Genomic DNA, 22,917 nt, shown 5'->3' with positions numbered 1-22,917 from the left:
TAATCACATCAGACAAACACAGCACATGGGTTTATTCGGTTCCTTTAACCCAGGGGTGTCAAACGTACGGCCCGCGGGCCGGATCAGGCCCGCAAACGGGTTTAATCCGGCCCGCGAGATGATTAAAAAAAAAAAAAAAAATAAATAAAAAAAATTGTAAAGTATAAATATGCGCTGCAATTTTTCAATAATATAAACTGCTGTTCCAATTGCGTCCACTGGATGGCGCAATAGCAATTGTGTTAAGCAAGCAAACTGTTTATACCGGGGCAGAGCAAGTAGGTCAAGCACGTGCAGCCAATGAGCTACTTTGTTTTGCCCGCGATATTTATTACGGCTTCTACTTTTAACATTATGTGCTTTGGCACCCTCATTGCCCCAATATGTCTCTGTCAAAAAAGAGAAAAGTGGACGCAGAGTGCAGAGTGTTCCAAGAAAAATGGTCATCCTATTTAATCACGGAATTGAATGGGAAAGCTGTATGTTTGGTGTGTTCAGAGCATGTTGCAGTGCTGAAAGAATATAACCTTCGTCGCCACTATGTGAGTCTTCATGCCGACAAATATGACAACTTTCAAGGACAGCGGAGATGAGAGAAGGTGAATGAACTGTTGGCGGGTCTGAAGAAACAGCAGTCTGTGTTTACTCACAGCCGAGACATCAGTGACGCTGCAGTGAAAGCTAGCTACCTCATTGCTAATGAAATCGCAGTGGCTTCAAAACCATTTAGTGAGGGTGAATTTGTAAAAACATGCATGATGAAGGCAGCGGAGATTGTGTGCCCTGAAAAGCGGCAGGCTTTTGCAAATATCAGCCTGACAAGAAACACAGTTGCAGACAGGATTTCCGATCTTTCAGTGGATTTGGACAGCCAGTTGAAGCAAAAAGTAAAGTCATTTATTGCGTTTTCGGTTGCAATTGATGAAAGCACGGACATTACAGATGTTGCACAACTGGCCATTTTCATCCGCGGAGTTGATGACACATTGACCGTCACCGAGGAGTTCGTGGAGTTGGTGCCGATGACAGATACAACGACAGCAGCTGATATTTTTACCGCACTCGTCGGCGCGCTGGACAGGGTCGGAGTGGACTGGTCCCGCGCTGTCAGCCTGGCTACAGATGGTGCGCCCTCAATGATCGGGAAAAAGCAGGCGTTGTGACAAAGTTCAGAGAGAAAGTGCAATCTGCAAATGGAGGACGTGATTTTTTGACTTTTCACTGTATTTTGCACCAGGAGGCTTTGTGTTGCAAGTCATTAAAGATGGATAACGTCATGAAGGTGGTCGTCCAAACTGTTAATTTCATCGATCCAGAAGCCTGAATCACCGTCAGTTTGACAGCCTTCTCAGAGAGAAAGACCACATCTATGGCCTGCCATACCACACTGAGGTAAGATGGTTAAGCCGAGGTGCTGTGCTGAGGCATTTCTTTGATTTACGAGAAGAAATTGAACAGTTCATGGAAGAAAAGGGCAAACCAGTGTTAGAATTTCATTCCGCAGAATGGATGCCAGACCTTGCATTTATGGTGGATGTTACAGAGCACCTGAATAACTTGAACAAACAGCTGCAAGGGCGCAACAAAGTTGTCACGCAGTATTATGACAGCATACGTTCTTTCAAGTTGAAGCTGTCATTGTGGGAGACGCAACTTGCCGGTGGTGATGCAGCTCACTTCTCCTGTCTGAAAAATGTGTGCGCGACCCAACATGTGGCAGACATGAAGCGGTTCAAAGATAAAATAACGGGACTGTTACGGGAGTTTGAGCAACGCTTTCAGATTTATGTTTATATGTTTTTATGTTGATGTGCTATTGTTTTTAATTGTTTTTATTTTATTTGTATATTTAACCTATTCTTGACTCTGTGGTTCTTGCACTTGTTTGGGGAACAGGATTTCATTATTTTTATCTACATTTCTGCCTGAGAAATGACACCCTGATATAGTTCTGTGATCTGTGATATACTTCTGTGAATCACTGAGGCATTGTGTGTTTGTGTGTTCTTTGTCCTCAGAACTTTCAAATAACTTGAGGTGTTTTATGATTAATAGTGATGTTGTGCTTTTGGACACTGTCCTCAGGCTCCAGCTTTATGTTTATATGTTTTTATGTTGATGTGCTATTGTTTTTAATTGATTTTATTTTATTTGTATATTTAACCTATTCTTGACTCTGTGGTTCTTGCACTTGTTTGGGGAACAGGATTTCATTATTTTTATCTACATTTCTGCCTGAGAAATGACACCCTGATATAGTTCTGTGATCTGTGAAACAGTTCTGTTAATCACTGAGGCATTGTGTGTTTGTGTGTTCTTTGTCCTCAGAACTTTCAAATAACTTGAGGTGTTTTATGATTAATAGTGATGTTGTGCTTTTGGACACTGTCCTCAGGCTCCAGCTTTATGTTTATATGTTTTTATGTTGATGTGCTATTGTTTTTAATTGATTTTATTTTATTTGTATATTTAACCTATTCTTGACTCTGTGGTTCTTGCACTTGTTTGGGGAACAGGATTTCATTATTTTTATCTACATTTCTGCCTGAGAAATGACACCCTGATATAGTTCTGTGATCTGTGAAACAGTTCTGTTAATCACTGAGGCATTGTGTGTTTGTGTGTTCTTTTTCTTTAGAATTTTCAAATAAACTTGACGTGTTTTATGATTAATAGTGATGTTGTGCTTGTACTATTTTGGACACACTGTCCTCAGGCTCCAGCTTTATGTTGTATGTTGATCGTATTAAAACAAAGAAAACAATTTGAAGTTGTTGTTTTTAAGTTATATATACCATGATTTTTCCGGTCCGGCCCACTTGGGAATAGATTTTCCTCCATGTGGCCCCTGAGCTAAAATGAGTTTGACACCCCTGCTTTAACCCAAACCATATAGTTCTTCATGACACCAAAACCGTCCAAGTGCTCTATGGTAGTATTAAGGTTGACTGACCTTCGAGAAGATGTCTCCCGTCTCACTGGAGAGGTTTTTAAGCAGCTCAACCAGAGAGGAGAAACTGGTGAGCAGAATACAGTGAGGGATGTCCAGGTAACACAGCTCCAAAAAGAAGATCATCTGACAGAGACAGACAGACACAGAGGGTTGGTATTAGCATTTAGCATTAACCTCTGATAGACGAGAAGGTTAGCATGAGCATTAAGCGTCTCTCTGGATCAGTGTGATGGTACAGTTAGCTAGTTCAATGCTGGATAACTGCTGGATAACTACTAAATATCCAGATTCGCAGAACTGACTATTGAATGAGTGACGTAGCACCCAGTAAGTGATAAGAGGCAGGGGAGTTTTTCCACAGTGATAGAAACAAAGAGAGTGTACCATCTGTCTGGTGACCATGGCCAGGATGGATCCACTGAGTTTGTCAGTGATCTCAGCTCCACCGTATCTCTGCAGCAGGCCTCCCAGCACTGTCTTAGTGCTGCCCAGGAACTGATCCACATCTACAGGGACAGAGAAGAGACACACTCTTTATTCACTGTGGATCTCTGTAATTTAATTCATTTACAGATGCCCTTCAACCTCACAAAGTGTAATTAAAGGAGTGGTTCACTTTTTTTTCTCTCCCAAAATCCCTATTTTTTAAGGAAATGGCATGTTATAGACACTTTGGGGGAATTTACTTGGTTTTGAGTAACTTACTCTGCCGCAATAGACTTCCTCATTGCCCGTTCTGCAGTATGGGAGCTTCGGATAAACATGAACAAAGGTTCCAAAAATACCAAAATATGTCCCTTTTAGAAACCGCAAAGCTCTTAGCAGGTCATTAGATGTTGCACACATGAAATTGTGTCATTCCAAACTTTATCCGCATAGTTATATTCCGTTTTGTTGGACTTCAGCGTTACATGTGCGAGCATTTGCTGTTTCTAAACAGACTTATTTGGGTGTTTTTGGAGCCTTTGTTCATGTTTATCCATGGCTCCCATACTGCAGAACAAACAATGAGGAAGTCTATTGCAGGTGGGGTAAGTTTCCCCAAACCAAGTAAAATTGCACAAAAAAAGTGTTTGGACCCTACTATAACAAGCTATTTACATTAAAAAATAAAAAATAGTTTAAAAAAGTGAATCACTCCTTTAATTCAATGATCCACTCTACCATCCATCGACAGCATTGTCCTATGTAATAACAAATCAATGACATGCTGTTCATTTATTCCTCTTCAACTAACAAACTAACTAACTAACTAACTAACTAAGGAGAGCCTGTACAAAGGGATATTAAAAGTACCGGTAAGACATATTGGTGAGACACTTACACTTGAGGAGGATATCCCTGGCCAGGTCTGCAGCGGTGGGGGCTGCAGCAGCCCCTCCTTTGAGTTGAAGGTAACACCAGGAGAGCAGGCTGCCCTGCAGAGCCCAGAACAGAGACAGTAGCACCTTCCTGCTAGCCCCACCACTCAGATCCACCATCATCACCTCACACTGACAGAGGGAGAGAGAGATAGACATACAGAAGAGATGACCTAAATTAACATGACATTTTGTCATTACAGTTTGGAATGAGGTGAAGGAAACTGCCCAAAACAGGTGCACTGTTGAGGCCATTTGCTCCACTAGGGGCTAAAAGGATTATGGTTAAGTAAGTAAAGTCATTATAGTTGGTGTATAGTGCCTTGCAAAAGTATTCATCCCCTTTGGCGTTTTTCCTATTTTGTTGCATTACAACCTGTAATTTAAATGGATTTTTATTTGGATTTTATGTAATGGACATACACAAAATAGTGTGAAATGAAAAGTGAAATGAAAAAAATAACTAAATAATGGAAAAGTGGTGCGTGCATATGTATTCACCCCATTTGCAATGAAACCCCTAAATAAGATCTGGTGCAACCAATTACCTTCAGAAGTCACATAATTAGTTAAATAAAGTCCACCTGTGTGCAATCTGAGTGTCACATGATCTATCACATGATCTCAGTATATATACACCTGTTCTGAAAGGCCCCAGAGTCTGCAACACCACTAAGCAAGGGGCACCACCAAGCAAGCGGCACCATGAAGACCAAGGAGCTCTCCAAACAGGTCAGGGACAAAGTTGTGGAGAAGTACAGATCAGGGTTGGGTTATAAAAAAAATATCAGAAACTTTGAACATCCCATGGAGCACCGTTAAATCCATTATTAAAAAATGGCCAAGAGAGGGCTGCCCACCAAAACTCACGGACCAGGCAAGGAGGGCATTAATCAGAGAGGCAACAAAGAGACCAAAGATAACCCTGAAGGAGCTGCAAAGCTCCACAGCAGAGATTGGAGTATCTGTCCATAGGACCACCTTAAGCCGTACACTCCACAGAGCAGGGCTTTATGGAAGTGGCCAGAAAAAAGCCATTGCTTCAAGAAATAAATAAGCAAACACGTTTGGTGTTCGCCAAAAGCCATGTGGGAGACTCCCCAAACATATGGAAGAAGGTACTCAGATGAGACTAAAATTTAGCTTTTTGGCCATCAAGGAAAATTCTATGTCTTGCGCAAAACCAACACCTCTCATCACCCCGAGAACACCATCCCCACAGTGAAGCATGGTGGTGGCAGCATCATGCTGTGGGGATGTTTTTCATCGGCAGGGACTGGGAAACTTGTCAGAATTGAAGGAATGATGGATGGCACTAAATACAGGGAAATTCTTGAGGGAAACCTGTTTCAGTCTTCCAGAGATTTGAGACTGGGACTGAGGTTCACCTTCCAGCAGGACAATGACCCTAAGCATACTGCTAAAGCAACACTCGAGTGGTTTAAGGGGAAACATTTAAATGTCTTGGAATGGCCTAGTCAAAGCCCAGACCTCAATCCAATAGAGAATCTGTGGTATGACTTAAAGATTGCTGTACACCAGTGGAACCCATCCAACTTGAAGGAGCTGGGGCAGTTTTGCCTTGAAGAATGGGCAAAAATCCCAGTGGCTAGATGTGCCAAGCTTATAGAGACATACCCCAAGAAACTTGCAGCTGTAATTGCTGCAAAAGGTGGCTCTACAAAGTATTGACTTTGGGGGGGTGAATAGTTATGCATGCTCAAGTTCTGTTTTTTTGTCTTATTACTTGTTTGTTTCACAAGAAAAAAATATTTTGCATCTTCAAAGTGGTAGGCATGTTGTGTAAATCAAATGATACAAACCCCCCCAAAAATCCATTTTAATTCCAGGTTGTAAGGCTACAAAATAGGAAAAATGCCAAGTGGGGTGAATACTTTCGCAAGCCACTGTATAACTGTATGAGATGAAAGAAAAAGGGAAGTGGGGGGGGGGAATGACGACTCACTTCCCGAGTGGCCACCAGTAGCAGGGTCTCCATGACACTGAGGATTGGGCTGATGTCAAAGTCTGAAGGAGCTCCTTTAGGAGGAAGAAGGAGAAGGCCACTGGGATCCTGGTCACTGTAGTAGAGGAAGGGAAGACAACTGAGCACTAATTCACCTATTGTGTGTGTGTGTGTGTGTGTGTGTGTGTGTGTATGTGTACATTATTACCTGAAGTAATTACAAAGCGATTCAAACGTCAGCTTCACAGACTCTGGCTGATCCTCCTCTGTGATGTTTTTCTGAAACAATTAAAAAGAGAATATCGTGCACAGCTGTTAACAACAACTTCAACAGAAACAGCACAAAGTTCACCCATTGCCAATGGTCTGTCAGCAGCAGATGGAGCTCTTTCCCAGTCACTCACCATCATGTGGAAGAGTTTGTCTCTTCTGCTGTGTTTGTCAGGGAAGAAGATGGCTGCTCCGTTCAGAATGGCTTTCACTGCCTCCTTCCTCAGGGCTTTGTCCACCGTCCCCTCAGCCTCTGGACCGTCCACTACTGCTCAACACAACAACACAATTACAACGTTAAACCTTCTCCACTTCCAATACTCTTAATACAAGTCTCCAGTAGCTTTTATATAGTCTTTTATATTTTACCTTGGCTTCCAAGAGCACATTGCATTTTACGAAAAGTAACACTAAAACACCGGTAACACTGTGTGTCTAATAGATGGACAAGGCCTTTACTTTGACAGAGGTGGGTGTACAGCTCCCACACTGCCCTGGCAGAGTCTGGCTCGGTACCGCTGGATGTGGACGGGGATGCTGAGGCTGATGCTGAGGCTGATGCTGAGGCTACTGCATCCTCAGTTCCCCTGCTCTCCTCTAGGCCCCTGAATTCCAGCGAGCTGGGACTGGGCAGCAGGGCGAAACAGTTCTGGAGCAGCTGGAGCACCAGCACTCTGCTCTTCATCACCTCCTCTCCCTCACTGGGAAGACAGAGAGACAGAAGGTTGGTTAGACAGATGTCATACACCGGCCATACTCTGTTATCACAGACCACAATAGCAGCAGTCCCATGTGTGACCATGTGATTAGACGTCTTCATCACTAACCACGAGTGGTCAAAGGCAACTGTGGCCTATTCACTGACCACACCATTTCAAACCAACACAAACATTCACTTTATCTATACAGGAAAGGCCATTGAGAGAATAGGTTATCATGACTCAAAGGCGTGTATCTAGTGTATAACATCTCTCTCTGTACTCACATCTCCCGGAGTTTGTTGTAGAAGCTCCAGAACAGGATGAGGTTGAGGCCACTGAAGTCCAGTAGAAACTTCTGCTTGAACAAGGACACATCCTACAGAGTTAGATACAGAGGAGATATATCATGTCTTTATCTAGATATTTGATGCATAGACAGTCAACATGATCATCAAATAACATAATTGTCAAAGCAATGTTATTCGACTAGACCATTTAAAATCTGAGAGCTAAAAACGAATACAACAGCTGTATTGAGAACTGACGGACCTAAATTCAGTTCAGTTTAGTTCACTTAATTGGCCTTATTCATTTGTCTCTCATCTTGATCTTGGACTTAAGACACAATCAAAGGGCCTCCCGAGTGGCGCAGCGGTCTAAGGCACTGCATCGCAGTGCTAGAGGCGTCACTACAGACCCAGGTTCAATCCCGGGCTGTATCACAACCGGCCGTGATCGGGAGTCCCATACGGCGGCGCACAATTGGCCCAGCGTCGTCCGGGTTAGGGGATGGTTTGGCCGGGGGGGCTTTCCTTGGCTCATCGCGCTCTAGCGACTACTTATGGCGGGCTGGGCGCCTGCAGGCTGACCTCGGTCGTCAGTTGAACGGTGTTTCCTCCAACACATTGACGCGGCTGGATTCCGGGTTAAGCGGGCGGGTGTTAAGAAGCGCGGTTTGGCGGGTCATGTTTCGGAGGATGCATGACTCGACCTTCACCTCCCGAGTCCGTTGGGGAGGTGAAGGTGAGCTACAGTCCCGTGTAGCTCAGTTGGTAGAGCAAAAAATGAATGCACTCACTAACTGTAAGTCGCTCTGGATAAGAGTGTCTGCTAAATGACTAAAATGTAAAAAATTTAATAGAGTTAATTTCTTTGCCCCTTGTAGCTCAGTTGGTTGAGCATGGCGCTTGCAACGCCAGGGTTGTGGGTTCGATTCCCACGGGGGGCCAGTATGAATTTTTTTTTTTATGTATGCACTCACTAACTGTAAGTCGCTCTGGATAAGAGCGTCTGCTAACTGACTACAATGTAAAATGTAAATGACACAATATCGAAATTGGGGAGAAAAGGGGGGTAAAATACACTAAAGTAAATAAATAAAATAAAAGACAATCAACATGTACAGCCCACACTGACATACATAGTGTATACGTGTGCAGATATTATGATCATTTTATTTTGCTACAGCAAATAGTGTTTTATAAGCCCATGTAGGCTGGGCATCATTAAGACGCATGACAAGGGCTGTGGCGGTCATGACATTTTGTCATGCAATTAACTGCCGGTCTCACTGTAATTTTCCGCCATTAATTAACAAAAAACACGTTGAGCATCTCCGGCTTCCACGCATCGCCTACAAGCCACTGATGCGGACCTTTTGAACATGCACATTATAAAAGGTCTAATAAATCAATTTATTATAGCCTACACCATCACATTAAATCCATTATTTATTTAAGGCAGGTCTAAATAAATATTATGATATGAAGAAAATTAAGAAGAACATAATAGCATATTCTGAGTCATCCTTATGTTAGGCCCTGATCTGGCTATGCCATATGTCTGTGGGCTAGACTAGTTCATTTAGCAGGCAAGATTTGCTTATAATTCCAGTGGCATTATTTTATAGTAAGAACAATACAATTGAACATAGCTGAATAAAATAGAAAGGATATTTTTTATCCAAACATGCGGCTATTCTGTGTTGAGCGGTTAACAAAGAAACAGTTACTCCTACATGCCGAATTTAGAGTTATTAATGTAACTTTAGTTGTTCTACAAAAGGTTTGGCTACATGTTTCGATTTTTAATACATTCTAAGCCTGCATGATGATTTGAATAAAGTTGCATGGCATGAGCTCTGCTCTGTTTCTTGCGCAAGCTGCACACACTTCATCAGTCTCTCATTCACAATTTGACAAGCACTTGATAATACTTTCACCCAACAGACTAGTCTCAATTTAATCTGGTCTTTACAGATACTAAATAATATACACTGAGTGTACAAAACATCAGGAACACCTTCCTAATATTGAGTTGGAATCCCTTTTGCCCTCAGAACAGCCTCAACTCATCGGGGCATGGGACTCTAAAAGATGTCAAAAGTGTTCCCATTTTGACTAATGCTTCCCACAGTTGTGTCAAGTTGGCTGGATGTCCTTTGGGTGGTGGACCATTCTTGATACACATGGGAAACTGTTGAGCGTGAAAAACCCAGCAGCATTGCAGTTCTTGACACACTCAAACCGGTGAGCATGGCACCTACTACAATACCTTGTTCAAAGGCACTTAAATATTTTGTCTTGCCCATTCACCTGGTCAGTCCATGTCATGGAAAGAGCAGGTGTACCGAATGTTTTGTTTTGTCCACTCAGTGTATGTGTGACATTAGTTTTGATTTAGAATGGGCCATTATCATGCACTGTCGTAACAGCAGCAAGGTTAAAAAAAAGAAATGTAATCCGTATGCACTAGAATAGCGAATGGAGGACGCTTTTCCTATGGTTAATTTTCACGCCAGCCAGATAGGCTACTCCGAAGTTGAGAAATAAATATAGTAAGCCTATAGAAAGCTGATGGGATCATCCTCTTTTTAATAGAGGCCATCAAAACTCTGTTTTCTCACGCAATTGCATAGCATAGTCTTTAGAAATGTTGCGCAACATGAGCTTATAGGAACACTTATTTCATTCCATGCATCAACCAGCTATGAGGAGCTGTTTCTCGCCGCGCAACAGGTGATCATATTCCGGTCAAACTCTGAATGCCAGGGCTCTCATGAAGTGTTTGATTAGATTTTCGATTGCATTTGCATTGATGTCAGAATGATAAGAGGGACAATAGAGCGCTAGCTGTTAGCAAGTTTGGTAGGCTACTAATGACCATCAGCGGCATCACAGTTTTGGAGAAGCCTAGTTACCTTGACTCAACGGTCACATGTAATTTGACTGCGGTCATGACTTGTGACTGCCGGTGTGGCGGTAATACCGTCAACGTAACAGCCCTACGCATGACACTTTTATAATAAAATAAATCAAAACAGTAAAATGACTGAGGGTACTACTGACAGTGGGTACCATGTCTCGCGTAAGCTGCTGGATGAAGAAGAGGGTCTTCTTCAGCAGGGTGAGTCCAGTGACCATGTCCCCCTCTGAGCCATCTCCTTGTGGGCTCAGGTCGTCCAGATCATCCAGCCTCTCGGCCCCGGGACACAGGTACCCACTAAAGGACAGGGACTGGACCCCCAGACGCTCTGCACTGTCCTGCCGCGCACACAGGAACTTCACCATCAGGAACTACGGGGGGGGAGAAAGAGAGTCACTTCACAGTTATCAGCATGAGTGTTATAGAAATGTGGATGGTGGGACTATTCTTATACTGTTAATTTATTGATTCTCACAATTAACATTTCACATTAGGACACATAGTAATATCTGATTTCTGCAGATAGATACTCTTATTAGAGGTGGAGGAGAGGGAGGAGCAGGGGAGTGAGGGTTGTTGAGTGTCAGAGAGAGAAAGTATTGAAGAGTGGTTGAATGAGAGAGGAGGAGAAACTGAGGGAGAAACAATCATATGTACGAGGCAGAGCGTGAGTAACACTTGAAATAAACGAGCGATAGAGAGCGCGAAAGAGCGTCGAGTACCTTTGCAACGCGACACTTCTGCAGTTTGATCTCCACGTCGTTCCAGTCATCCTCCAGCTCAAACCAGCCAATGGGCTCATCCTCCGCCTGCAGTGGAATCCTCAGACTGCAGGGTAGGTCACATGACAAACCAGGGGTCAGACATTCATATGGAACAGGTCACTATACTGACTGTAGTTCAAGGTCTCGTTTTACACCAGACCTTCCGAGCATGGCTATGATGCCTGGTGCATGAGACTACTGTTCTACTGACTCCTTTACTAGCGAATTACATCCAGAAGAAAATAAATAGGTAGTTCATCAGGGTTCAATAGGCACAGGTACCACTCCGGGGAGGTCCTTACTTGTCTTGTACAAACTCCTTGTAGTCCTTGTAGTCCCAGGAGTCATAGTTTTTAAACCTCTTGAAGTGTTTTTCTGCATCAAAGGTGTCTCCTTCGCTGTAGGCAAACACCAGGCCACACTTTGCTCCAATGGCTCCTTTACGGACCTGTTGAAAAACACAGGTAGTATGGCGCAAACAGCGAATGGTATGGAGCAAACATACAATATGCCACAAATACACTGATTAAGGATGCTTAATGCTCCATGAGAACCCCATTGCTGTGAACACCAATACACTATTGAAAGATATGAACACCACACAGACAGACACTCACTTTAATCTTCATCTGAGTGACCTGGAAGTTGCTCTGGTCTTCTGTAGACAGGATCACGCTAGCTCTCTTCTTACCACTTTCTGTGAGAAACCCTGTAACGAACATTACTACAACTGATTAAGCATGCAAACTCAAAACATGCAAATACTTGGAGAGGGTGAAAGAGAGAGAAAGAGTGACAGAGAGAGAGAGACTGTAGTAACTATACCGTCTCCAGTGGCGGCGGATTCAGTCAGCATGTTCTCTGGTCCCGACTTCTCCTCTTTGCCCTTCACATCACAGGCCTGCAGGTGCAACTGAAGGGTCTTCCCTAGAGCAGGGCAAAATACACACTATCACTTCAGAACAGCCATATCTAAAGGCCATGGTCCCAAACCATTTGTAATGTAACTTGGGTTGCAAAATTCTGGTACATTTCCCAAAGTTCACAGGTTTTCCAGAAATCCTGGTTGGAAGATTCCCGGAATCAGGAGGGAATAAACAGAAAATCCAGAATCCTCCAACCAGGATTTCTGGGAAAAACTGGGAATATTTGGGAAATTACTCGAATTTTGCAACCCTAAAGTTTTATTGTGTACCACAGTTTCTATCCAGGAACTAGTGTCTACACGCGATTCAAAAGGAATCAGGCTTGATCCTGGCCCACCATTTTGGAAACACTGTTCTAAAGCATTATCACAGCACCATAGCCAGAATCGTCTGGTCAGCAGCCCATTGCCTCAACTACTACAGCCATACTGCTTCTACTCCTAATGGTATGGTTTAAAATGACCACGTAACACTTGCATGAGGGACATAGTAGATAAGGTAAGTGGGGTTGGCTGAAGACTGAGGAAAGGATACTGTAAGTGGGGTTGGTTGAGGTTACCGTTGCGGTAGAGCAGGCGCAGTCTGACCGAGGCCATGGAGGAGATGAGGGAGGAGGCTCTGTACTCTGCCTCCAGGTGCTCACTGATACCAGACAGGGACTGGAGGATCTTAGCCACACTGCCCCGGGCCAGGGCAAAGGCCAACAGGGTCAGTTCTGCATCAGGGGTCACACAGCAACTACAGGGGGTCGAAGAGAGACAGAGGAAATGGTGTGAGGTTGAGAGTGAGTGAGTGTAAGACAGACAGAAAGGTGGTGAGTGGGTGTGAGATATACGTAAGATAGTGTGCAAGAGAAAGAGAGAGAGAGAGATAGCAAGCAGGTGTGAGATAGTGTGTGTGAGAGAGAGAGAAGAGCGAGAGGGTGTGTGTGTGTGTGCATGTCTACATGCGAGAAATAGATAGTGAGAGAGTATTTACAAAGAGAGAAGATATTTAAGCAATAAGGCACGAGGGGGTTTGTGGTATATGGCCAATATACCACGGCTAAGGGCTGTACTTAAGCACGACGCAACGCAGAGTTTACTAACGTAATTAGAACAGTAAAAAATTTTTTCTCATTCCGTGGTATATGGTCTCATATACCCCGGCTTTCAGCCAATCAGCATTCAGGGCTCGAATCACCCAGTTTATAACACAGAGAATAGCACCACTCAATCAATGTGCTGATATCTGCCTGTTGAGGTCAGGGACACAGGCATACACATGCTAACACACACACTCTACACACACGTACACGTGGATTTCATATAGTAGATACAGTATGTGATAGTAGAGTAATGGCCTGAGGGAACACACTTAATGTGATGTGAAAAGTGTTATGAAATGTAATGTCATGTAATATTTGTAATTGTATATAACTGCCTTGATGTTGCTGGACCCCAGGAAGAGTAGCTGCTGCCTTGGCAACAGCTTATAGGGATCCTTAATAAATCAAATACAAAATGTCACCATAATGATGTCAGCATAGTAGTCTCTCTGGGCTCCGAGATTATCAGCATAGTGATGTCAGTGTAATGACGTAATCACAGGATCTTTGCATTATTCTGCTATTCTCATTTCAATGTTTTTATTGTCAGTTACACTCATTATATAGTTATATTATATAGTACTACTATAGACTTACTCTGCTATTCTGAGCAGGAACCCGTCCACCTCCTCAAGGATGTTCATGGAGAAGAACTTGGGGAACTCAGTGGACGACGGTGTTAAGGACAGTGGTGGCATGTGCTTTAAGGCTTTTCTACGAGAAGGAAACAGAAGATACAAAGCTCTGACACAGTGCCACAACAAAACATCAAGTCAAAGCATTCAATTACTGTTGACAAAAGTGAAATACTGTACAACATCTTCATAATCATGACGACTAGGAGTTGTTCCTGGTTAGGTCAAGTGGTCAGAAAGAAACTCCTGGCCCTAATGATGATCCCTTCATATGCATGCAATAAGACCCATTCATAACCACGACATCAGGGCCCGTATCCACAAAGCCTCTCAGAGTAGGAGCGCTGATTTAGGATCAGTTTCACCTTTTATATCATAATGAATAAGACAATATATATGGACAGGTGGGGTCCTGATCCTAGATCAGCACTCCTACTCTTGAGACACTGTGGCTACGGGCCCAGACCCCTAAATAAGCATGACATAGCACCCTTCCATAACCCCATAACCCTGTCTCTAGTCGGTACTCACTGTGTGCTCTGCAGGACAGTCTGTGCCAGGACAGGGTTGGTCTCCATTGAGGCTGTGACCAGGGATGTGAGGAGGGACAGGTACCAGATAGCTGAGGCATCAGACACAGACACCTCTTTACTCTTAGTGATCTGGTAGCCCAGGGTCTTCAGCCCGTGGATCCGCGTGTCACAACCATCACTCAGGCACCGCTTGATGTTGATCTGGATGTCTGGAGGCCACAGAGCGGAATGATTTGAATGGCGTAGGATAGGATATGATCGGATAGGAATGGATAGAAATACTTTCTTAATCCCAGAGGGTACATGTCATTAGTTGGCACACTGAAAAAAAAAATATTAAACTAAAAACTCTGTCACTAATCGGTCACCAGGGGTGGTCAAACTACGGCCTGATGGATTTAGTAATAAAATAAATAAACTCATCTAAAACTAGATAGAAAGTATGCAGAAATTATAATGGATATATGTTTTGAAATAACTGCTCTCTTTCGCCACTGAATTTCAAAATCCCGATGTGGCCCTCGAGCCAAAAAGTTTGCCGACCCCTGATCTATACTGTATATAAATTCCTGGGAGAATCAATTTCAAACAGAAGCTTAACCAGAGAAGCAGACTTCTTGCCTCCCCAAAAGACTAACTAGATGAATTGAGTAGTATGTAATACAGTAGGAGCTTTCACATTAGAGACTTATGATCCGGATGGATTGCACCCACATCAATTTGCATCATTCTTTTCTAGTGTGAAAGGCCCCTAGAAACTGACTCACAGAGGTGAAAAGAGAGGTCCAGACAGACAAGCAGACAGACAGACAGGCAGAGAGGACATGCAGGCAGGCAGACAGCGACTGACTCACAGGGTTGAGTGATGTTGGCGTTCTCCAGCAGGGCCACGTAACCCGTGACGTTGGAGGGGATGCGGACATCCTTGATCTCCTGCAGCGAGCGCCGGTTCTTGCCCACGGCCACCGACACCAGCTGGGGCATGTAGCTGTGGTCGTTGGACGCCACCGCGATGGCCAGGCGACGCAGCACCACGTCCGGCTTCATCTTCAACCTGAAAACACGACGATAAGGTAACATGAAAAGTAGGGCCCTGAGTTTAACCTGGTAACATGAAAAGTAGGGCCCTGAGTTTAACCTGGTAACATGAAAAGTAGGGCCCTGAGTTTAACCTGGTAACATGAAAAGTAGGGCCCTGAGTTTAACCTGGTAACATGAAAAGTAGGGCCCTGAGTTTAACTTGGTAACATGAAAAGTAGGGCCCTGAGTTTTACCTGGTAACATGAAAAGTAGGGCCCTGAGTTTAACCTGAGAATGTGACTTGGCCAGGTCAAACTCATTGCCCTAAACATGACACTTTTAATCAAACGACACTTGAACTCAAAGATAATAGTGTACTGGTCATGCAAATCAAACATTGCACAGAAGCTGGATAAAAAAAGGAGCCAAACAAAGAAGGACAAAGTTACATATCTGATTACTGTTTACTGCTTCAAAAAAAGTTGTTTTCAATTACAGAGGTACATTACATTTACATTTTAGTCATTTAGCAGATGCTCTTATCCAGAGCGACTTTACAGTTAGTGAGTGCATACATTTTTTTTCTCCATACTGGCCCCCCGTGGGAAACGAACCCACAACCCTGACGTTGCAAGCGCCATGCTCTACCAACTGAGCAACACGGGGACGTATACATTAGAAATCAACCACACTTCCCTTTCAAACTGGACGTGAACGCTTGGATCTAACCCTGACTAAAAAGCCATGCTTGTTAGCTGTAGTCTCTCACCTTATCCAGTGTGAGCGTGCGCTGCCGTCTGACTGCCAGAAGGTCACAGTCTCTCCGTTGGTCATCTTGTGGATGTCCGCAGCATTGGATGAAGCTTCTATGAAGTTGTAGCACTGTGTGACCACCTTCACTTTATCCACCTCCGGGTCCCGGTTCAACTCTGCCCTGTACTGGATGTCTAAGTCTGGGAGGAGGGAGAGATGAGAGGGAGAACCAGAGAGGCTCAATGAGACAGACTGAGGTGTTGTTTCTTAGTGAATAAAGAGTAAACTAGTATTACATGACCTTCATGATTTGAAGATGTGCAATACGTGTGTCATTGACGTGTCATAATAAGTTGTTAGTACAAGGCAATCTGCTTGTGCTAATTTAACAAGTGAAATGTAACAACATTCATGTTTCCAGAGGGTATTCTATCACTATTTTATAATAATTGTGTTTACCTTTCTCCTTCTGAAGGAGGAACTCTAGGAAGTCCTGCACCACGGTAGACCTCATGGTACAAATGCTGTTGTATCCCTCTAGAACAGGGAAAGGGATGGTACTGCTGGGAATACGGTTCCTGTGGAGGAACTTCAGGATTTTTGAGGCGTGCGCTCCCAACCGGTCTTTGGACTTGGAGAATATGTCAACAAATCCTAAAATAAAGAGAGATAAGATAAACGTATCAGATTTCTCATGCTTTGAGTGAACACAGAAATCCCTTTTACCTACGTCTTTCCCTTTCCCTCTCTCCTCTACGCCCCCACTCCCTCTGCCACTATCCTTTCCCCAATCTTCCTGTCGCAACTCTCCACAATGTACAGAATACCCACCACAATCTAGCTAAACTCCCCATTAACCTATAACATATATCAGTATCACATTGGGTCTGTTCCTACCTGGGGTTAGGGTGCACGCCTGGAGTTGTCTGATCACGTGACTCAGCTCTCCCTGTAGATTGGCCCCGTTGGAGTTCTTCAGAGACATCAGCATGTTCTCAACGTCCACCACTCCATCTCCCTCCGCGTCAAACTGACCAAAGGCCTAGAGCAGGGAGAAAAACACTCAATAAATTCAACTAGGGATAGGGACACAGACGTTCAACTACGTAGGTTTTTCGGCTCTGTTTCAGTCTACACTAGGACGTCACCTGGGTGACGGGGTTAGGAGAGAAGCAAATACATTTGACACACTGACCTGAGGTGGACACATTGCCAATGCCTTGACCCCCCCTGGCCTTTACAACAAACCTCCTAGGAAAGGCCTAGGACAGTACACAGGAGTGTCAACTGTCAGCTCTGGATAAAAGTGGCATAGACATAGACCCTAGAACCAAAACATTGAGCTATTTGATATCTGCCTGCTGATAAACTGTTATTAGATTACACTATAATTTGTTGTCTGTCAAACCAGACAGGTATACTGTTTCTATGGATTGTGGATGTTACTGTGAGTCAGGATTCCATAGCATTCTGAAGCATGCCTACCCTGCCATAGGCACACAATGTCCTAATACCTTGACAGAGATAAAGGCAAAGCTATTCGAACGTGTTCATTCATTACAGAGCAGGTCCTATTCATCTATCAACTCGTGACAGAAATTGTAGCTAAAAGGTTTACAAAAAGTACAACGCAGCTTGTTGTAGATAGAGCAGAAAAGAGGGAGGTTTGGCACCAAAATATCAATGATAACTGACAAACGTAAGGGGCTGACAGCACATAATTTCCACTTATGGCTCGAGGTGTGGTGACACACTTATTGCCTGGCATGGGTTAGACAGGGAACATGTAGCCAGGACTACAATGTAAACAAACCACATTCAGCCACTCCTATGTGAATCACATAAATGATGGACACTTGCTCTATGTTTGATAACATTCTGAGGTATAAGCAATATTGTGGGCTTTATATTATGGTAGTTCTCGCGGAAATAATGTACCTCTTCGCACTCATCTCGCGGAGCGTCTCGGCTCTCGAGCATCTCGCAAAATTGTTCCACATTTACAGATTCCTCTCCCCGGCTCAACCGGTCCTCGAGCCACCGCACCAGGACGCCCTCATTCCCGGCCAGGACCGACTCAGGAATGGCGACCCCCGAGTCGCTAATGCGGGCCGCCGCCTCCCTCAGTTTGACTTGCTCTAAAAGGACACCGGGAGTAGGTGGTCCGCAGCCCGGAACTGGAGGGTTATTCGATCCCCTTCCGCTCCTTCCAGAACCAGAGCCTCCACTGTTTGCAACGCCGACGCCCGTGGCCGCAGAGGCCGGGCTGCCTTCCGCGAACCCGGGGCTCTCGGCTTCGACATCCTCCTCGTCCCCACTACCACCTACGCAGCCGCTCTCTGCGTTTCCCATGTTGTATAGCGGCCTCTGGCTTTCCTAAAATTCGTAGAGGTCCGGTTGGAGATAGTTTTGTAAACGGGCTTGAAAAATCCACAGCCCTTTCCAAGCTGTGTTCTTCCGTTTCGTTCCACTACCGCATTGACGTTCAGTACGTGCCCTACTAGATCGCTCGCTACGTCATCAGAAGCTTTGGACCCAATGGGCGGAGGTGTACATTCTAGGCCCGGATCATAAAATAGCGTAGATGCATATAGAAAACAATATTTGATGAAGGCCTATTCTAAAATAAAACTATTCATGACAAAGCTACAGTACAAAAATCTCAGATTCACTATTATAACGTGCAATGCTGAATGTGCGGACACCAATCCAAACCAGGGAGCTATTTAACCAGATGATTTGTAAATCTGCACTGATGTGAGCATGCGCTGTGGATTAAACGCATACCCGGAAATAATATACAGAAACGGCGATTATCTTTAAAAATGTTTAATTAATTGACAAAATGTAACTGCACATGACAAGGAATAGCTGCAAAGGCTTCGACATAATGCTAGGGTTTATAATTTGATTTCGTTTTGTTTAGTGGCAATACTAATACTGCATCAGGACTGGGCCCACATTACTGACGATGCAGCTCCATCGTTAGTGTTATCTCTGTACAGCGGAGAGGAGGACAGCAAGGGCCTTTACCATGTGTTCGATGTAGAAAAAGGGATGAAACACTATGGACCTGGCGGTGGTTATAATTTATTTGCAGGTGATTTTCTCTACCTAGCTAGCTAACTTAGTTGACTGCCTTAGCTAGCCAAAAAGGACTCCATTTGAAAGTTGGATCATCTTATCCTTTGAGGCTTCAAAAGTGTTCTTACACTGATTTTTTAAACATTCAAAGCAACTGGGACACATCCATGCATTGTTGTCCTTTGAATGTTCAAAAATCTGTGTAAGAACACTTCTGAGCGATAGGAAGCCCGAGTAGCACCACTAATCAGTCTACACTATATAGTCCCGTGTAGCTCAGTTGGTAGAGCATGGCGTTTGCAACGCCAGGGTTGTGGGTTCAATTTCCACGGGGGGCCAGTATGAAAAAAATGTATGCACTTACTAACTGTTAATCACTCTGGATAAGAGTGTCTGCTAAATGACTAAAATGTACACCACTGAGCACACACCCGTTGTTACTATGACAACTATGTAAGCAAATGACTACAGTCTGAACACATGCAAATCCGATTTGTCACTTGTCTCTTGCTGTTTGGACAGTCAGCATTCCAAAACGGATAAAAAAATATATATATACTGATTTGAGCATTAAGGCCTACAGTGAGAACAAGCATTACATGTACATAAAAACATGTACAAGATTATATAGCAAATACACTTCAAAAGATACACACAGATTTTGTCAGACTTGTAAATGCATTTTATGCTGCTTTCTCTTTCCCCTTAAGGTAAAGATACATCTCTGGCCTTTGTCACTGTGGACTTTACAGATACCAGTCTGTCCTCTGCTCAGGTGGTGGCCCTGGCTGACCTTCTATCACAAGGACTACAAGCCTGTGGGTGCGTATCAATGCCTGTAGGCCAGGGTATCTTCATGTGAGGGTCCCATGCGTGGTCCATTTGACAGAGGAACTTTTGTCATTGATACTAGCACAGTTGATATTATTGAACTCAATACTAGCCTGGGCACCAGTCTGTTAATGCAGTCTTGCCAACTCCTTATGGAATCGTCATGCATTTGCAAGCAGTGGAGTGGAATGATACTTAGTAAACAGACTGGGACCCAGGCTAGTTCATTACATACATGAAAATAATGGTCAAATGTGTTTATTTTTATAAAGGCCCTCGCAGACTAAACAGGAAAACCCGGTGTTAGCCCACAGGACAAGAATATACAGAGAATCCATTGACATTATGAAGGCAAGCCCATTTGTGAGATTCAAGTTCCCCCTCTGTGATATGCTGCAGGCAGACTGGTGGGGGCGGATCTACAGTGATGGTGGAGAGCCCACAGAGGCCCTGCTGCAGGCGGAGGCAGCCCTGGAGGACGGGCAGAGACTCAAGGCCCAAGCCCATGCTGAGAAGTAACACCTCCCAGCCTGCAACTCAGAGTGGAGCGCTGCCAGTAGAGGACAGGTCTGGTGCTCCACCAAGAGGTACTGACATCATGGTGCACAGAGAAACTTTGGGCTTGTTTAACATTGCAGTCGTCAGTGCAGGCGACTGCCGACTGATTGATCTACAAATCACCCTGAATCATAAGTAACTACTACTCTTTTATTTGTAGATCAGTCAGTAACGATCAACAATATACCATGGATTTGATGCTCTTGACCACGGCCATTGTATTTACTAGCCTAAGGTTGATGGTGGCGCAATAATGTGTACGGCCCTAACATTCCCATGCTGAAGGATATCATACACTAGGGGGCGCTAACTCAAGCCTAAATAACATTAATTGTTGCCTCCTATCTCCTAGAATGGATAGAAGCATTCACAGCCATTATAGAGATCAGTCTATAATGGCTGTGAAGCATTACTAGGGAAGTGTGTTTTTAAACATGTAGCTCTGATTTGACTGTTCTTTTCTCTCCTCAGTGGTGTAGTGCAGAGACTGTGCCGGCGTATCTTGGAAGCTGTTCTCTCCTGGCTCGGGCAGCTCTCGCTGTGTGTCCAGAACTCCTCCACAGTGGGAAACCCTAACATCCAGGATTGAGGGCTGCCCCCTCACGCTGAGTCATGTCAGAGTGTAGCGGGTGAGGTTAGGCAAAAGGGGGCTCTGTGAAGGCTGGGCCACCTCACACAAGGACTATCTACAAGGGCCTATAAACTGTTATCTAAAACTTCCCAAGAGTTCTGAATTAGAATTACTGGGTATCTGATTGTCAGTTTGAAAATAACTTCAGTTGAATGGTTTCTGTTCTTTATGCATGTACATTTTAGTTCTGTTGAATTAATATGCAATATGTCAACTAATTGCAAATGCAAATGGCCAAATACTGGACACTCAATAATTAGGAATAGAAGGGAAATGTTTAATACTACACTGAACCAAAATATAAATGCAACATGTAGAGTGTTAGTCCATGTTTCCTGAGCTGTAATATAAGAGCCCAGAAATGTTCTATGCACAAAAAGTGTATTTCTCTCATTTTGTGCAAAAATTTGTATTTAATCCCTGTTAGTGAACATTTTTCCTTTGCCAAGATAATCCATCCACCTGACAGGTGTGGCATATCAAGAAGCTGATTAAACAGCATGATCATTACACAGGTGCACCTTGTGCTGGGGACAATAAAAGGCCACTAATGTGCAGTTTTGTCACAACACAATGCCACAGATGTCTCAGGTTTTGAGGGATCATGCAATTGGCACGCTGACTGCATGAAGAATGTTATTTCTCTACCATAAGCCACCTCCAACGTCTTTTTAAAGAATTTGGCAGTACGTCCAACCGGCCTCATAACCGCAGACCACGTGTATGGCGTCATGTGGGCGAGCGGTTTGCGGATGTCAATGTTGTGAACAGAGTGCCCCATGGCGGCGTAGGGTTATGGTATGGGCAGGCATTAGCTACGGACAAGGAACACAATTACATTTTATCAATGGCAATTTGAATGCACAGAGATACCGTGACGAGATCCTGAGGCCCATTGTCGTGCCATTCATCTGACGCCATCACCTCATATTTCAGCATGATAATGCACGGCCCCATGTCGCAAGGATCTGTACACAATTCCTGGAAGGTGATAATGTCCCAGTTTTTCCATGCCCTGCATACTCACCAGACATGTCACCCATTGAGCATGTTTGGGATGCTCTGGATCAATAGTGTGTTCCAGTTCCCGCCAATATCCAGCAACTTCACACATACATTGAAGAAGAGTGGGACAACATTCCACAAGCAACAGCCTGATCAACTCTATGCAAAGGAGATGTTGCACTGCATGAGGCAAATGGTGGTCACACCAGACACTGACTGGTTTCCTGAGCCACGCCCCTCTGAACAACAGACGCATTTCTGTATTCCCAGTCATGTGAAATCCATAGATTACGGGCTAATTTATTTATTTCAATTTACTGATTTCCTTATATGAACTGTAACTCAGTAAAATATTTTAAATTGTCACGTTGTTTATATTTTTCTTCAGTACACACAAAAATAAACAGATGTGGTTAAGACAAAGGACAGGAGCAAACATGTGCCATAAAGTTGCACTAAAACATGTCTTGGACTAGCTGCTTTTAGCAACACAGGTATATTTACATACAATTGGGAGCAACGCTAGTGTATTGGTTTGCACAAAAACAGTTCCCGGGAAGCTAGAAGTTAAATACAATTCCATTTAAACTTACTGCACCGGTGGACAGGAAAGTTGGTCATTATTTTGAGACAAT

At 43.9% G+C, this 22,917-nt stretch overlaps 2 protein-coding genes across 2 annotated transcripts in view; one reads left to right on the top strand and one right to left on the bottom strand.

Annotated features, from left to right (window-relative positions):
* Nucleotides 1-18,653, bottom strand: part of zzef1 (zinc finger, ZZ-type with EF hand domain 1) — a 56,730-nt gene extending 38,077 nt beyond the window's left edge. The window contains exons 1-21 of the mRNA XM_084169812.1: nt 18,112-18,653; nt 17,071-17,215; nt 16,633-16,827; nt 16,190-16,373; nt 15,255-15,454; nt 14,399-14,609; nt 13,830-13,946; nt 12,705-12,883; nt 12,045-12,146; nt 11,837-11,928; nt 11,522-11,667; nt 11,178-11,283; nt 10,599-10,826; nt 7,536-7,627; nt 7,010-7,251; nt 6,685-6,818; nt 6,489-6,559; nt 6,281-6,395; nt 4,278-4,446; nt 3,338-3,459; nt 2,954-3,076 (exon numbers count right to left, since the gene is read on the bottom strand). Of these exons, the coding sequence (XP_084025938.1) occupies nt 2,954-3,076; nt 3,338-3,459; nt 4,278-4,446; nt 6,281-6,395; nt 6,489-6,559; nt 6,685-6,818; nt 7,010-7,251; nt 7,536-7,627; nt 10,599-10,826; nt 11,178-11,283; nt 11,522-11,667; nt 11,837-11,928; nt 12,045-12,146; nt 12,705-12,883; nt 13,830-13,946; nt 14,399-14,609; nt 15,255-15,454; nt 16,190-16,373; nt 16,633-16,827; nt 17,071-17,215; nt 18,112-18,525 (3,387 nt within the window). The 5' untranslated portion in view covers nt 18,526-18,653. The remainder of the gene's footprint in view (nt 1-2,953; nt 3,077-3,337; nt 3,460-4,277; nt 4,447-6,280; nt 6,396-6,488; nt 6,560-6,684; nt 6,819-7,009; nt 7,252-7,535; nt 7,628-10,598; nt 10,827-11,177; nt 11,284-11,521; nt 11,668-11,836; nt 11,929-12,044; nt 12,147-12,704; nt 12,884-13,829; nt 13,947-14,398; nt 14,610-15,254; nt 15,455-16,189; nt 16,374-16,632; nt 16,828-17,070; nt 17,216-18,111) is intronic.
* A 245-nt stretch (nt 18,654-18,898) lies between these two features.
* On the top strand, nt 18,899-22,647 carry LOC311135759 (uncharacterized protein). The gene is made up of 4 exons (XM_084169811.1): nt 18,899-19,273; nt 19,968-20,079; nt 20,488-20,675; nt 21,118-22,647. Exons 1-4 carry the CDS (start codon nt 19,231-19,233, stop codon nt 21,123-21,125), a joined length of 351 nt encoding a protein of 116 aa, XP_084025937.1. The 5' UTR covers nt 18,899-19,230; the 3' UTR covers nt 21,126-22,647.
* Nucleotides 22,648-22,917: the final 270 nt, after the last annotated feature.

Source organism: Coregonus lavaretus (genome assembly GCF_964263955.1).
Source record: "Coregonus lavaretus genome assembly, chromosome: 10".
NCBI lineage: Eukaryota > Metazoa > Chordata > Actinopteri > Salmoniformes > Salmonidae > Coregonus > Coregonus lavaretus.
Note: the sequence above shows the minus strand (reverse complement) of the source record. Positions and strands in the feature narration are given on the sequence as shown.